The following is a 16,899-nucleotide window of genomic DNA, read 5'->3' as shown; positions in this document are numbered from 1 at the left end:
GCTATCTCAGTTACCCTGTGTGAGTGGAGAAGAGAGAGACAAGGTCACAGAAGTCATCCGACAGGCCATGTCTGTAAAAGACTGGACCACAGGAAGTGGGTTTGCTCCTAAATGCAAACCTGGCTGGGAGATGGCCATGGAAGAAATGATTGCATTCTAAAAGATAAGCATAGAATTGGGGATGTGCAGATGGTGCAAAAAAAAAAAAGTAGCTTTAAAACAATTATTCTCAAAAGAAAATACTGCAGATTTGTCTGTGGTTTGTTTTTTACTCTTATGCTTAGTTCTGTATACGTGTGAATGCCATTATTTTGAAACCTAAGTGCATTAAAATATTGATGGGAAAAAAAAAAAAGTAATGCAACCAGAGATGTGGAGGGTGAGGTCAGAAGTCTTAAGTGGGCGCAGTGCTGGTCCTCTAGGGGTGTTTGCATACATGTTATGGAACAAAGGGGTGCTGGGTGTGCATGTGTGTGCATACATATGCTTGTATGTTTTTCACACAATAATCAAGGGAAGTTACTGGTATCAGGTGAGAGCCAGGTTTGCTAAACATATTGCAACATGCCAGACAGTCCCATGCAACAGGGTACTCATATTGAGAGACACTGGAGCAACATTCCGCAGGTACTGAACCCCTCACACATCTATCTCAGGATTCTGAGGTGGGATGAGCCAATGACAACAAGCAGTCAGACACTGTGCTAAGCATTTGACTGAGAAAAAGCCCTGCACAGGTATTGGGTTAGCTGGGTCTGAACCTGTTTATGCCTCTAAACACCTTACTGATGAAAAAAACATTTCACCTCCTTGGGCCTCCGCATTTCCTTGTTTGTAAAATGAAGGGGTTTTTACTAGATAAATGGTTTTCAATCTTTAGTTTTCAGCAACAAAACCCTTTCTTCAAATGGAATCCCAATATAGAGCACAGGCAAAAGCTGAGATGCTCTGGCCACAGAGGAGAGATGCAAGGAGGCCCTCCCATTCCTCAAGGGGTGACCCTAAGGCATCTCCCTGAACCCAAGATCCAGCTTCGAGAAAGACACACCATAGTGGTTGGGATCCCTTTCAACATCTGTGTTCTAAATTTAAGATCTGCGTACAAACAATATGTATACAGAATGAACACAAGGCAAGTGATTTGATGGAGAAAACTACTCGGTCTTTGAAAACACAAAATCCTGACTCTGGAGCTCATGACTAAGTCCAAGGCCAAGTAATGTGTAAACTTCTGAAGCTGCATTTCATCATTTATAGAATTAGCATGATACCAGTAACTCAAAGGGCTTTTCTGAAGCTCAAAGATGATCTGTGCTTCTGCCAGCATCCCTTTTTGGCTTACTGTATGCTGGTTACAGCACCTATGCTGCTTCATTTCATTCTATTTTTCACTACAACCCTAGGAAGAAGCAATAATATTGATATTATTGTTCATTACACATGTGAGGATCTCAATTGAGAGGGTCCAAAAGTAAAGAAATAAAATAAAATAGATTTGGCCTCAAACGCCATTCCTTGGTGTGCTATAAAGTACATCAAGGACAGTGAAATGCTTCCATCATGGGAACACCTAGCCTTAGATCTTTACTAAATTATATAACATTTCACTAGGTAGCAAAACTAAAATTACAGGGTATGTTGGAAATTTATATAAAATGTTTTGAATAGTCTGAGATAGCAGGTTAACTTTCTTTAGATAATTCCTTACACACATTATTTTAATCAATACTGAATGACATTTCCCAATTAAACAAACAAAAATGAAAAGCAATCTTTCCCCCAGTTAGGACTGGCCATCCAGCTCACTGCTGGCACTCTGGGGTGAGGGATGCAAGGTAGTGCCCTCAGCCCTAACACACAGAGATCACCTCTCAGAACCAGCCCCATGCAGAAACATGCTCCCGCCACTGGAAAGCAGAGGGGACTCACGTGCCCAGACGCTCCTCATGCTTTTTGCTGTCCTTTCCCCACACTTCAATGTCCAAAATGCCCATCCTGTCAGAGAAGTAGTGAAAGTCAAACTGTTCCTGCCACTGCGGATTTGCACTCTTACACAGTGTCTAGAAAACATGCAGTTATAATATTTATTTTCTTAAAATGTCATTCATTGCTACAGAAGCTACACATTAATTTCATCATTAAACTGCAGGGAGTCAAGATGACGGACCTCACCCCTTATAAAGGAAAACTTCCCTTTTTAGAATGAATGAAAGGGACTTGGTGGGTTCAAGAATTGGCAAAACATTACTACTCTCTTAGCTGCCCCCCAGATCCAATAATTTATCCACCAAGTTACAAAGAATACTGTTACCTCACAAGAAACCATAAATTATGTATACACACACATACACAGTGGACATATATCAAAACAGACACCTTCCAATTGTCTCTCTCATAGGAGATTGTACTAATTGCTCAATTGAATGCAAGTAACAGTTTTGTTGGCATATCCATTCTGTGCTAGCTTACCAACTATATACATTAACAGTCTGGGGTCTTAAGTAACATCTGTCAGATGCATTAAATGAGAAACCCATGATTTATATATTGCCACCTATTTTTAAATCCAAAGTTAGTGAATCCAGTCACTAGGATTGGAGGAAGACTAGGAAATTCCACTGCAGCCAAACCTAAAAATTCACAAGAGTGACATGAAAACTCCACAAGTGTTTCTGTGTTCTTCAAAAGTGATTCAAACTGCTTCTATGTTTGGTTCATTGGCAGGATTTTCGTTTTTGTTTCCTTTACATAGAGATTAAATTTGTGAATACAAAGTAAGCAAGAATGTTGGTCCCAGAGTATTAGGCTCTAGGGGTGCAGTGTCATGTATTAAATCCCGGTACCAACTATTCTTGCATAAGAAAAACATAGAGAACTCAGACCTCGGCTGTAGCCAATGTCATGTAAAATTATTTCAGTTGTTTTTCACATCAGGCTTAATATACTGGATCACAAAATTTAGAAACCAGAGAGAGAGAAAAATAAAAAGGAAAACCCTGTTAGACCACAAATTAAATGCAGTATTCCCCAAGGGTGAATGTAGCAGATACTGAACTAATTCTACACTTCACCTTAGTCCAAAGGGCTAAGTGTGCTTAGTGATGAATAATTTTTCCATAAATCCTTAGCCCGACCCTGGCAAGCTAAAGGAATCTTAGTAGAGAGATATGGTTATTCTGGATACCCTCACTGTGAGGCAAAGCCTGAAATTACCTGGTTAAAATAATTATCTGCATACTTCTGTCTTAACGCGCCCTCAACTTTCACATTTTTTTATAAACTATTCTTCAACATGAGCCTCAATTCTCTACTTTGTGCTAGAGTAAATGACATCTAATATTTGATTCTGTACTGAAAACTGTGCAGTGCGCACAACCTCTTGCCTCCCTAAATCATTTTCCAACTTGTCTATATCTGCTATGTCCTCGATGCTAGAAATATCCTCGGTTATATTTTCAAAAGTGTCCACTGATTTTTCTTCCTATGTGACTGTTGGCAAGTGATGTAACTTTCAAGTACACCAGAGCTCCTTCAATCCATAAAACATAGGAAATATTCCTGTCTGACAGTTATGTAAAACTAATTAATTATCATGGTTTAGGGACTATAGTTTTTGAAATAAAATCCACACCAAATTACTAAGATTAAAAATTAAATGGAATTTGGATCAGCAGAATAAGATGAATTACTTTTAAAGACAGTTAAAAATGCCATTGTGGTTGTTTAAAATAAATCACTTTTCATACTTTGGATAGTTTATTATTTTTAATCACAGCAAAAAACAGCAGCACTAGATACTATTTTTGGTGTGAAGACTAGCAAGCAAGAGAAAGCAAATATTTTTAATTATCTCACATTTTTAACCCAAATATCATGTATTATGCTATTCTATTTTTGTAGCATTTTGAAAACTCTTACTTATCCTTTTCCCGCATTCTATGAAACATAATTTTCTTATTTTCAAAATGAAAATAAGTCACACATTCAAATCTATGATTTAATAAGCTTTCTCTAGCGCTGAGTTACTAAATTAAAATAAACTATACTAAGCAATTAATACAATACCCACATTAATTGACTGCATCTATACAATTATTTTGTTTTCTGCTCCTTAATATAGTTAGGAGGGCTAAACATAAATTACTTCTACTTTAGTAAAATTTAAAGTGGGAAACAATTTTTAATTTTTTTTATTTTAAATATATTGTTCTCCTTATGGAAAGATAGAACTTACCTTACTTTTATACCTCTGATGTCCCAGTTTTAACTGGACAAACATCTCTGTCATGCTTCCTCCTGAGACATTCTTCCCTTCCAACAAAGTTATACTTATAATCCCGTTCCAGAGTTGGTTCTTTTTCAAGGACTCAGAGAGCCGCAGATTGCGTATCAAAGAGGACTAAAGCAAAAAATAAAGATGACATGTAAACTTGCTTCTAATTCCTAAGAGTGACTTTGCTGGTCATAGGAATTCCAACTTTCAATATTTGATTACAAAAAAAAAATTCCTCCCTGCGTGGTGAAAAGTGTTATTTTTCATTGGTTTTGAAAAGCTGCTGTCACAGTTATGTGACTTCCTTCTCAAGCTTTGGAGTTGTAATAATATAGTGAAGGATGAGTATATGCAACACTTTGATTTGGCACTGGCCTGTACTCCCACCCAGATGCGCTCTTTGGAGGGACTCCTTCAACTGGGCCTTTAGCTATTTTAATAGTGTGAGAGGAAGAAAGGCATTCTGGGAAACAGATATTATACAAGAACAAGGCATTGCTTTTCAAGGAAGCAAAATATCTCTGGGCATTCAGAAATAATGACTTTGAATTTATCTTTCACATTTGAATCTGTCTCCACTTCTCTTTATTCCTTGGGGTACTGCCAAAAGCCCCAGACCACGTAAGATTCACTACTCCAAACAGAGCCTTCAGTGGCCTAGCTGGCCAAATGAGCTTTGCAGACCTGGGGTGGGGGTGGGAGGGAAGGGAGTATATAAAGTACATCTCACTGCACCTGGGACCCAGGAGGGGTTCAATAACTTAACTCTTATTACCTTTGCTAAATTATATTACAACCACTCATACATACCTTAGAGGAAAAAGGCAAATGTCCTGTTATAAGTTGTAAATAGAGTAGTCACACTTCATTTTTTAATTTCCACTATGTAAATGTTCAAACATACACAAAGGTAAAGAGAAGAGTATAATAAATCTCCATGTACTTAATCACCAGATTCACTGTCTTGCAAATGTTATTTTACCTATACCTTCATTCTTTTCCAGTTGAAATATCTTAAAGCAAAATCCACATTTGTTTTTACATAACAATCCCGCTATGATCACACTCAATGGCATTAACCATAAGTTGTCTAGCATGTTAAATACACAGTGCATATTCACATTTCCCTGATGGTCTCAACCATGCCTTTTTATGGCTAGTTTGTCTGAATTGGGATCCCCACATGATCCACACGCTGCATTTAGTTAGCAGAGTTCATTTACGTTGTCCGTTCAATAAGTGAAATAACACAAGCATAGGCTTCTTTATTGAAGGAGAAATAAATGGGCTGAAGAATGTAAATGGTGCTGAGCATCATCGCCGAGCAATGAATTTCTAACACTATATATTCATTCCTGTCGTCACTCGCTATATCTTCCAGATCATTTAGACACCAATTTGCTCGGACACCAGTTAGTCACAATTTATCACAACAAATGGTATGTCAGTACCATAGTCATTATAGACCAGCTTACCTCATCGAACCCAGGCCACTCCAAGACTCTTAATAAATGATGCAACAATGCCACACTAGGTATTTTGACCATTTATGACAACCTTAAACAAAATACATTTAAGAAAACACATATTCCCAAACTTCATATCTGTATTAGTTCATTTTCATGCCGCTATAAAAAACTGCCTGGTCGGTAATTTATAAAGGAAAGAGGTTTAATTGACTCAGTGCAGCGTGGCTAGGGAGGCCTCAGGAAACTTAATCACAGTGGTAGGTGAAGGGGAAGCAAGGCACCTTCTTCACAAGGTGGCAGGAAGGAGAAGTACCAAGTGAAGTGGAAAGAGTCGCTTATAAAGCCATCAGATCTCATGAGAACACACTATCATGAGAACAGCACTGGGAAACCACCCCCATAATTCAGTTACTTCCACCTGGTCTTTCCCTTGACAAGTGGGGATTACGGGGATTACAATTCAAGATGAGATTTGGGTAGGGACACAAAGTCTAACCATATAAATATCCATGTGACTTTTCTCTTAAAACATACACACAAACACACACACACACACACACACACACACACACACACACACACACACAGGTTTTGCAGGTGGTGAGATAGAACAGAAGGAGCAAATGAGGAAATAATTTTGAAAAGAAAGAAATATCCTCTTCTCTGGTGAACAGGAGTAATTCCTTCTTACTTCATATATATATATATACACACACACACACATATATATGGGAATATATGTATAGGAATATTTTAACTATTTCATAAACCTTTATTATTGAATATATTCCATCCAGAATAATATATGATCATTATTATTGTTATTATATATAAAAATAATATATTCCGGATATAACATACTCAATAAAGGTTTATGAAACAGTTAAAATTAGGTAATTTTTGTATTGTTCATAAACACATACCATCACAACATATAAATAGATATATCTGCATATATGCACATATATCTATAGATATTTATATAGATATTGATATACTTAATACATTTTCTAGCTTATTAGATATATGGGCTAAAAACTTCTACCTTTAAAACAAAAATGAGATTTTGATTCATATATCCTGCTGCAATTCCTCCTTTTGCTTTTTTTCTTCTTAAAGTTTGATTTGCCAACCAACAAGCTAAAGCATGACCTGTCCCACGGCCATGCTTCAAAGTTCCGACAGATATATTCCTCCCTAAACACTGCAACTATTTCAAAATCCTTTTTATAAAAAAGGGAGTAACGTCCACAAAGGATCAAAGGGCATCCTACAGTCTGGCAATTGCTTAAGAAAAATGGCAGCACTTCCATGAAATATGCCCTAAAATAATTTTGCGGCTTGGTATGTCCTAATTTCAAATTGGATGTTTATCTTGGAAAGGCTTCTATCTAACTTGTCCATAAAACAGCTCCACTTAGCTCTATGAGCTCTGTGAAAATGGAATCCAAAGCTGGTTATTAAGGGGGCCTAGAGATCGGTTCCATATGGCGGAACAGCATGGGAGGGCAAGGCTGAGGACTGTATCAGGCGCGACTTGGCTGGAGCTCCTGATCTATCCACGGACACTCGTTGCATTACACCATAACATCTGGATTATTGCTTGTAATGTCCCTGGGAAATATCCACTTTCCATCAAAGCTTTTATCTATCTCAGTCGGACTTTGAACATTTTAGTATTTAACGCAGTCATGTTTGATCTGATGGACTTGCTCTCTGCTGTCCAAGATTTTTTTCTCCCCCCTCCTAAAGGGAGGGCAGAAGTATTTATTGCAGAGTTCACAGATAGAAAAGAACACAAGACCTTTATTCTACTTATTACACCCCAAATATTTCTGCAAACCGCTATAAGGTTATTTCTCAAATAAAGTTTCATCTGTGATCCACACATTCTGGAGGAGGTGTGTGTACTTTAAAGAAGTCTCTTAATTACTTTAACATTTCTCTTCCATACTTGATAGGTTTGATGAGGCCTCAGACCAGGGAGTCTGGGGTCTGGGGTAGGGCCTGGGCTATCTAATGTGTGCTTCCTTGCAGAGCTGGACTCGCAAAAGTCTTTTGTGCTCTTCAAACACCCCTTTTTCCCCCACAATAAATCAACTCATCTGCACTCACTCAGCTGAATAGCTTAGGTTTTCATGCCTGTGCCCGAGCCTATACATGAAATTTGTCATCTTAATGCAGCCTGGAATGTGAAAGGAGAGGAGGAAATGACCCATCACAGGGGAAACCCACCCCACCTGAACTGAAACAGACACCAAGAGATAGTGAAAAGTTTCGGGGCCCTGACCCTAATTTCTCAGCAGATATAATGGATACAATACAGTACATCAGGGTTTTGTTATTTTTCTCCTTCCTCCCAAAGGATCAGACCTTTCGCTATTCCTATGTTGATTCATTCATCTGCTCTCCCTTTCTCAGCCCCCACCTCACAGAATCCCCACCCATTCTTCTAAAACAGAAAAGTGACTTCCATCTGAGGCACACTGGCTAGTTATTAATAGCGAAAACAAGGTGTGCTGTGCCACTTAGAAACATATTAACTTCTGTAAAAGAGTTTTGAACACACTAATATACTCCTTCATGACCATCGCAAGGCAGGAAGGGGAGAAACTTTGGAGTGAGACTAAAATTGTACCCAGTGGATTCAAACAGGTAGGGAATCCTCCTAAGTTTCTGATCTAGGAACAAACTCTAAAAACAGTGAATGTACTGTCATTGCTGGAATACACGAAATGGACTACAGTTTGGTGGCATGCATTATTTGATGTTTTGGGCCTGGGGACAGGCTGGGGAGATAGTGATATGAATTCCAGTATCCCAAAAGGGGAAACTTTGGCACGGCTGCAAAGGAAACTGAAGGAGGATGGACAGGTCAGCTTGGTGCCTCTTATCTGTCCCAGGCCAGGAAGAGCGGCAGAGAGGTCAGGAGGAAAGAAATCCTAAAAGGAGGGCATGAAGTCAGGAACTGGAGCCACAGCCTGTGGCCATCAAAAGCAAGATTACATTCAACTAGGTGGCACTCCAGAACTGACCATGCCAAGTAATACCCCAAAATACTCTCTTGCACATAACAAAAAACCAATGAATCAATCAATAAAGAGGACAGTAAGAAAAGGCACTGGCCAGAGCATACCTGCCAGGTGTCAAATAACGTACTGGTACTCCATACATAGTCTCACAGACAGAAGTATAAACATATCAGTGGTCCCATGGTGCCAATAAATCCCATTTTGACTCTCATTAATTGTTTTTCCTAAGTCATTATGGGAAAGAAAGTAGCCAATGGAAACAAATGCATTTAAAAAAATCAACTTCGTAAGAAAAATGAGTAAAGTCAGATTCCAACTATGTTGACCACTGCTTTGAAAACTAAAGAGAAAACATTGAGCCTATAAAATGTTTCAGTGAAATATTCCTTTCAAGCTTTTTCAACATGTAAAACTACTGTTCCTTGTCAACAGCTTTTATTGCATGACATGAGAAGATCCATACATCCATGGAACAGGCTTCCAGGGAAAATTCTTCTCTGCAGCTCCTCTCTATCATCTGAAGAGGATACTGGACCCATAAATTGTCCTAGAACTATACAGAAATCCTTGCATGAGAATATAAAGAAAACCTTTTAAATTTCCCACATGTAAAAAGTCCACAGAAGTTGCAATTTATACTTGTAGATAAAAATGGTATCAGTTCCAGAGACATAAATAATCTGTGCACAATATATTAGCTATAAAAGCTTTGCATTAAATTTAATATTTTTAAATTATAAGATAAAATTGTCACTCAATTTTTGTACTTAAAAATAAAAATTGGATTAAGAGAAGATTTTAAAAAATAGTTAAAGACTGCACATACCCAATGACTCTCAGATTTTAGGACCAGGGAAATGCTTCTAATGCATTTCCTACTACTAAAAAAAAAAAAAAAAAAAAAAAAAAAAAAAACAAGGAGACAAAACAACACAACAACAAAGGCCATGTGATTCAACAAGATTTTCTTTTTTCCCTGACCTGCAGGAAGCTCAAAGTTAAATGTTGGACTCATGTGCAATAGTATTAATCGTCTTGTATTTCTTGAATTACTTGTATAATCCTGCTAGCCTTCACTTCTCTACTGTTCTATATCTCTTACTTAAAATACTTTATAAGCACCCCTATCCAGGGATGGGTATAGTGTGAAGCAGTGAGGTACAGGGCTCATCCTCCAGGTCCTGCAAGTGCAGGGCTGGTGCATCAGCCTGGATGCCTTTTATTTTATTATTATTACTATTTTTGAGAGAGAGTCTCACTCTGTCACTCAGGCTGGGGTGCAGTGGCGTGATCTCGGCTCACTGTGACCTCTGCCTCCCAGGTTCAAGCAATTCTCCTGCCTCAGCCTGCCAAGTAGCTGGGACTACAGGAGTATTTTTTGTATTTTGAGTAAAGACAGGGTTTCACCATGTTGGCCAGGCTGGTCTCGGACTCCTGACCTCAAGTGATCCACCTGACTCAGCCTCCCAAAGTGCTGGGATTACAGGTGTGAGCCACCATGCCCTGTCCCGGATGCCCTTTTATGTTTTGCACCCAGAGTACCTCTCTTGCCTTACCTTAATCCCAGCCCACCTCCATCACCTTCTGGTTAGGAGCCAGAGGCATGGCCTCCAAGGCCTGCCCTTCCTTACATCATTTGCTTTTTCTCCTACAATTCACAGCATCTTTCTTTATATCCTAGTTCTTTCCAGTGCTTCTCAAACTTGAAGGTGCTTGACAGTCACCTGGAGGGCTTGTTCAAAGATGACTGCGCCTCATTCGCAGAGTTTCTGATTGAAGAAGTCTAAGATGGGAGCCAGGACATTGGATTTCTAACCATTACCAGCTGCGGCTGGTCCAGGGGACACACTGAAAAGCAAGCTGTTTGGAGCCCTACAATAAATAGTTTGGAGATCTTATCATATTTCATATTATTTTATCCTGAAATGTTTCCATTCATTTCATCCTCCTTCTACTTTGGGGAGGGGGAGAGGGGGAAGGTGAAAAGGTGGGGGAGAGGGGGAAGGGGAGAAGGGGGGAGAGGGGGAAGGGGAAGGGGAGAAAGGGGGGAGAGGGGGAGGGTCAGAGGGGGAGAGGGGAAGGGGAAAGGGGAGAGGGGAAGAGGGGAAGAGGGGAGGGGGATGGGGGATGCAGATGGAGAGGGAGGGGGAAGAGAGGGAAGGGGAAGAGGGGGAGAGGGGAGGGGGAAGAGGGGGAGAGGGGAGGGGGAAGAGGGGGAGAGGGAAAGGGGGAAGGGGAGGAGGAAGGGGGAAGGGGAGAGGGACGAGGGGGAAGGGGAGAGGGACGAGGGGGATGGGGAGAGGGAGACAGGGGAGGAGGATGAAGAGGGAGGGGGAAGGGGAAGAGGGGGAGGGGGAGGGGGAAGAGGGGGAAGGGAGGGGGGTGGGAAGAGGGGACAAGGGACAGGGGAGGGGGATGGAGAGGGAGGGGGATGGAGAGGGAGGGGGAAGAGGGGGAGGGGGAAGAGGGGGAGGGGGAAGAGGGGGAGGGGGAAGAGGGGGAGGGGAGAAGAGGGGGAGGGGAGAAGAGGGGAAGGGGGAAGAGGGAGGGGAGAAGAGGGGGAGGGGAAGGGGGAGGGGGGAAGGGGAAAAAGGTAGAGGGAGAGGTAGACAGAGAGGTGGAGATGAAGAGGGGGTCGGAGAGGGAGAGAGGAGAGGCAGAGAGGAGAGGGAGAGGGGAAGGGAGATTGATTCCCTCCAAATGCTATGACTGTCCTCTCAGCGTACGTAGCCAGGTGGAGGCCAGCTGATAGGAGTGCCTAGAGAATGTATCTTGCAGAGGTCAGCCTCTGCAATAACAGACAGGAACCAAAATAAAAGAATATAAAACCAAACAGGCCAACAATCGGCACTACTAGTCAATTAATTTCATGCAGAAAAAAAAAAATTACGCTAGTCTAAGTCATGTTTCTTACTTTAGACAGCAGACATAGTAATATATACAACAGAGAGTCAAAAGAGAGGCTATGTAAGAGTACCTAATTATCTCGGTGAAAATTCATCTAAAGTAAAGATAATCCATAACTAAATAGCCATTGTAGTCAGACGTAACACCTATAGACACCCAAATAATCGCAGGGGTTGTGTGGGGTGCGTGTGTGTGTGTGTGTGTGTGTGTGTGTGAGAGAGAGAGAGAGAGAAACAGAATATGTGCAGTTTCTGAACACAATCAGTAATTTGTCAAAGCCATTTTTATCATTGCTTTTTTGTCTTTATATTAGACTATTTGATGTAAGGTAAATAACCACTGTTAATATTTTTTAGTTCTCGAATTGTTACACAAATTAGAAAAGAGGGAAATAAGGCTTGGAAACAAATCTGGTCACACCAAAGATTGTATATAGTAAATACATAAAGAGAACTAGGTGTCTAACTCATCTCTACTAAATCAAATTCCCAATTCTTATTTAAATGCCCATTTTAAAAGGCTTTTGCGTGAAACCTGAACCTATTTTTAAAGGCAATCTCCTTGTATTTACTATACTGAAATCCAGGGCCAAATAGTAAGAAAACAGTTGAAAAAAAGAATCTACAAAGACCATTCAGGAACCTTTTGGATGATGCAAAATTATAGATGTATGGCATTAAGAAGAAATTATCTAAATAAAGTTATTATAAGAAAAAGATTCAGGTGAAAAAGCCAATGATATTTTTAGGTAGTACATTACTTAGGACTAGTAAAATTTTTAATACTCAAAGCCAAGTAATCTTCTTTATGTTAAATTATTACATAATATTAAATACAATATGGAAATCCTAAAATAGAACCTTATAATTTAAAAATACCAAAAGATAGGCCGACCAGGGTATTTTAACTACTTTTACAGATCGCTAATCAAGTGTCTATAAAGTCTCCATGTGACTAATTTCCATAAGCCAAATCAGACACTACCTGACTTTTCTCTTTAAAACTGTACATTCTCAGAAGCAAAAATTCAACATAATTGAAATTTCTCAGCAAAATACAACTTGCATGCCTTGAATAAGAGGATAGTAGCTTTCAAAAATTAATAAAGTGAACTTTATTTATCTAGAATTTTATTAAACATGTATACTCAGGATGGGCGTGTATTATATCCCTGAGCCCAGTGCACTGAAGTCAAATTCGAGAAACTACCGTGATGGGAAAAAAGCAAAAAAAGACAAACAGCTCAGTTCTAAGACACAACTCTGAAGTATACATATAAATACTGCTCTCCGGGATCTTCTGTTTGCTTCATATTTTTGATAACTTTATCCAGGTCGTCAACATTTTTTCTATCCCCCCTCATTCCTTTGGCCATTCTTCCATAACCTCTCCTGTCCTCCCTAGACTCCAATATTCCCCAAGCTCACAATTTTTCTTTCTAGCCTTTATGTTCTTCCACAAACTGCCAGTGCTCTTCCACAGACCAAAGCTCCCTAACTAAAGATGGTTATTGATGTACAGTACCAGTGTTTTAGTGCAGGAGCAGAATCAATAAACGAGAAAATACTGCTTTGTCAGGCTTCCCCAAAGCATTCTGGGAAACTTTACTGCTTTGGGTGGTTACAGAAACTCTTAATATGGGAGAGTGAGAGCTGGGCTTTGTCCTGTGGTGAGAAATGATGTTCTTCTACCCTCTAGTGACTATAAAGGAATAAGGCAAACGTTGAAGGAATTTTTGAGATGGCTCCATGTTATTATTTCTTGAATATTAATTTTATTACTAAAAAGAAACAGAGTCTTGGGAACCAAGTGAACTCATATGGCAACAAAACACCTTACGACAATTATTTTAAAGTGTTCAAAATGCAAAGGTATATATTTTAGTAAGTATGAGTCAGAACTTTGTTTCCTGCATATTTTCAAAAGCAAAATTTAAAGTTTGCTTACTTCTTAAGTGACTAGTAAAAGTCAGTTTAAAATTCTCTCTCTCTCTCTCTCTCTCTCTCACGGTCTCTCATCTGCATCCAAACTCCAGCCTTTGAGCTGGAAGTGCCCCCAGTTTCAAACTCCTTATTATGTAGAGAAATAAGCAACTGAGGTACAGTGACATTAGAAATCAGAGCTGGCATATCTGTATGCACATGTACGTGTGTGTGCAAATACAGGCATTCACTGAGATCATCTGTACATCTTCCGATCACACACACCACCACCACCACAATTCAGAAACTGAAGGAATAGTCTCAAAATTGCATCACTTCATAGGAATTATTTTGTTATTTCTCCTTACAAAGTAGCAGTGCTGCTAAATTAAGTTATAAATACTTTTTTGTTGTGTTGATTTTTACACTAATTTTCACATTTAGTCATTTATGTTACAATTGGCTATTTTAATAACTTCATAAATTAATAATGCATTCTTGCACCTTTTATAAATCAGACAGAATTGTATAATTGCTTAAAAAGATTCTAGCAATGTAAAAAATTAAAAATCAGCAATTCATGAGAAAGCTTTAAAGGAAATTTTACTGAAGATATAAATGGCTTTTTCAAAAGACATTAAAGAGACTTAAAAAGTATACTACATATTTCTTTCAATCTTTACATTGCTCCTACAACACCGATGCTAGTTTCCATCTCATGGCAAATAACTTCCTAAAGGGACTAAATCTAACCATGCTAAACTCTAAATAATCCAAGCTTAATGAAGTGTAACACTCTAACATGGCCAGTACATATAAAATGTCACCACTAAAACAAGAGTCAGCTCAAACATCTGGCAACACCCTTATTAAATAAAATTTTTAAAGGAAGGTTGTTTTCTTATTCATAACAGCAGAAAGAGGAAAATAATTCTGTTCGACGTAAAGGCTGGGTAATATCTATCATGTAGTCATTTGTGTTTGCTACAAAGACAAAGTTTTTAACCAAATGATCTAAAGAAAAAAAAAGTATATTTACCTTGCTGGCACTTAATCGCTTCCGATTTGACCAACGCTAAAGATTGTGTCCGTGGAATGGTGAAAATGGCAAAATAAAACAGAAGAAAATAGAATCATTATCAATGTAATTATATTATGTTAGATGGTCCAGGTTACATTCAGATAATTAATATTCAAGTTCTGAGGTTACAGAGAAAGCACATATGAGGAAGAAAATAGAAACAACATCAAAAATCACATGTATGTGTTGTGTTATATCATTTTCTCTAAATATTCAGTATGAAAAAGCAATGACATAAAAATGCTGTTCAATCTTTGGAAGTACATTTTTAAAAATTATCTTAAAACAACATATTTTTCTCTCTAAAAAAATAGAAAGGTTTCTTCTGCTTGAAATACTCAGATATTATAAAAATGTTTAAGAAATTCATGACTACTAATAGTTGATGTTTAGGTTTCCATAGTTTTAGATGCTAGAAAAAAATAATTCCATTTACTTTGAGTAAATCTCAGGATTCAAAACAATAGAAAAAATATGAATAAGTATTGCATAATTAAGAAAATGTGCTAATGCAGTATCTAAGGAAAAGGAATAAAATTTCTAAATAGCAAGAAACTTCACCACTGTTCTCTTTTGATCTCTCTTCTGTCAGGCTAAGGCTGCTGAATTTTGTCTACAAATTCTCTCCAAGCAAAACTCTCTCATTACTCCTATCACCATTCAGTACTGCAAAGCTCTACTCTGGCTGGTTAACCAGCTAACTGTTTGTTACAACTTGGATCCATTTGGGAGATTACAACTCAGTTATAAACCTAATTGAGCAGATCACATTTACTATTTTTCTTAAGAAAAAAATACCTTTAGGTAAATGACCAGTCCACTTTGCCAATATGTCTTCCCAATACATTAGAAACCAGAAAATTAATAGTCTTCAGGGGAAATCCACTTACATTGCATTGACCAGCAACTAGAAATGTTGGTACAGAAATGACTGAATAATATTCTTCATTAATTACATGTCCCCCAGTGAAATTGTGAGTTCAACATTCAGCATACAACAGAGTTATAGGTACTATTATCTGGATATTAATATTGGGGGTTTTTTTTTGTATTTTCCTGAAATAGTGACAGATATTTTCACCCAAACCAACCACCAAAATTAATTACCATCTTTTAGGTACACAGGACTATTTAGGCCCTTTGACATACAGGAACTCATTTGATTTTTTTTTAACAATTATATAAAACAAAGCATGTAAATAAATTAATGGAAAATGACTATTATTATTCACTTCCTACAATACTACCAAATACCATATATTGAGTGTCTCTACCCAATTCCAAGCACCATATTTGATAATTTTGATCTTAACCCTATAAAACACTTTTTTTATCCTTGTTTCACATATGAGGAAACTATAGCTTAGAGAGATTAAATAATTCTTTGAATTAACCAGACCACTGGTGGATCTAGGATTCAAACCCAGGCAGTCTGAGAACAGAGCCCAAAATTTTAGCTACTACATTTTTTCCTGTTTTTGCCATGAAAAAGAACACAGAGCATGTTTGTCAGCCTTCTAGCCAATGTCTTCCCTTCTGCTTGCACCATTCTCATATACATTTAAGTCCCTGGACACAAGAGTAAATTCATAAACATTTTGTACATACTGAGATTTTTGTCAGCTTGGTTCTAAAGCAACAAAGGCTACCTCAAAGATGACTGGAAGAAAAACGGGTTAAAAAACTGAGACTTTAAAGTGAAATCTCTCCACCAGAGTTTAAATTAAAATGGAAATTTATGAACAAATTATCTCACTTAAATAATCTATTGATTTCCAGTCCCAAATGCTAGTCATTCTCACTTAAAATCCCAATATAAAAAATCTCTTTAAATATTAACTCAAACTCAATGAAAAGAACAAAGATTCTGATAATCTATGTTACCCTAAGGGCTCCCAATATGCACCGTTAGCTGAATAATCACACATGGCCCAGAATAAATTATTCCTCAATTAATTTTCTTTGATCAAATATATAAATGGAAAAAAACTATCAATCAGAAGAAAGTAGGCAGTTTTCTATTTTCCATTATACATATGTTATATATACGCATATTTATCTCCATATGTACATGTATATATTCATATATGTGTATATGTATATGTATATATGGATCCATATATATGTGTATATAGGTGTGTATATACATGTATTCACATATATACACACACATATATATCTCCATATCCATAAATATGGATATAAAAATTCACAA

At 38.0% G+C, this 16,899-nt stretch overlaps 1 protein-coding gene across 3 annotated transcripts in view; it reads right to left on the bottom strand.

Moving 5' to 3' along the window:
* Positions 1–16,899, bottom strand: part of MCTP2 (multiple C2 and transmembrane domain containing 2) — a 258,383-nt gene that overhangs the window by 128,428 nt on the left and 113,056 nt on the right. For 2 of the 3 annotated variants that reach the window (XM_015143071.3, XM_077938743.1), the window contains exons 8-10: positions 14,643–14,678; positions 4,235–4,399; positions 1,930–2,060 (exon numbers count right to left, since the gene is read on the bottom strand). In XM_015143071.3, the coding sequence (XP_014998557.2) occupies positions 1,930–2,060; positions 4,235–4,399; positions 14,643–14,678 (332 nt within the window). The remainder of the gene's footprint in view (positions 1–1,929; positions 2,061–4,234; positions 4,400–14,642; positions 14,679–16,899) is intronic. The other variant, XM_015143072.3, reaches the window with a different exon arrangement.

The sequence above is a fragment of the Macaca mulatta genome, chromosome 7 (genome assembly GCF_049350105.2).
Source record: "Macaca mulatta isolate MMU2019108-1 chromosome 7, T2T-MMU8v2.0, whole genome shotgun sequence".
NCBI classification, from domain to species: Eukaryota; Metazoa; Chordata; class Mammalia; order Primates; family Cercopithecidae; genus Macaca; species Macaca mulatta.
The sequence above is the reverse complement of the archived record's forward strand: the minus strand, read 5'-3'. Positions and strand labels throughout refer to the sequence as shown.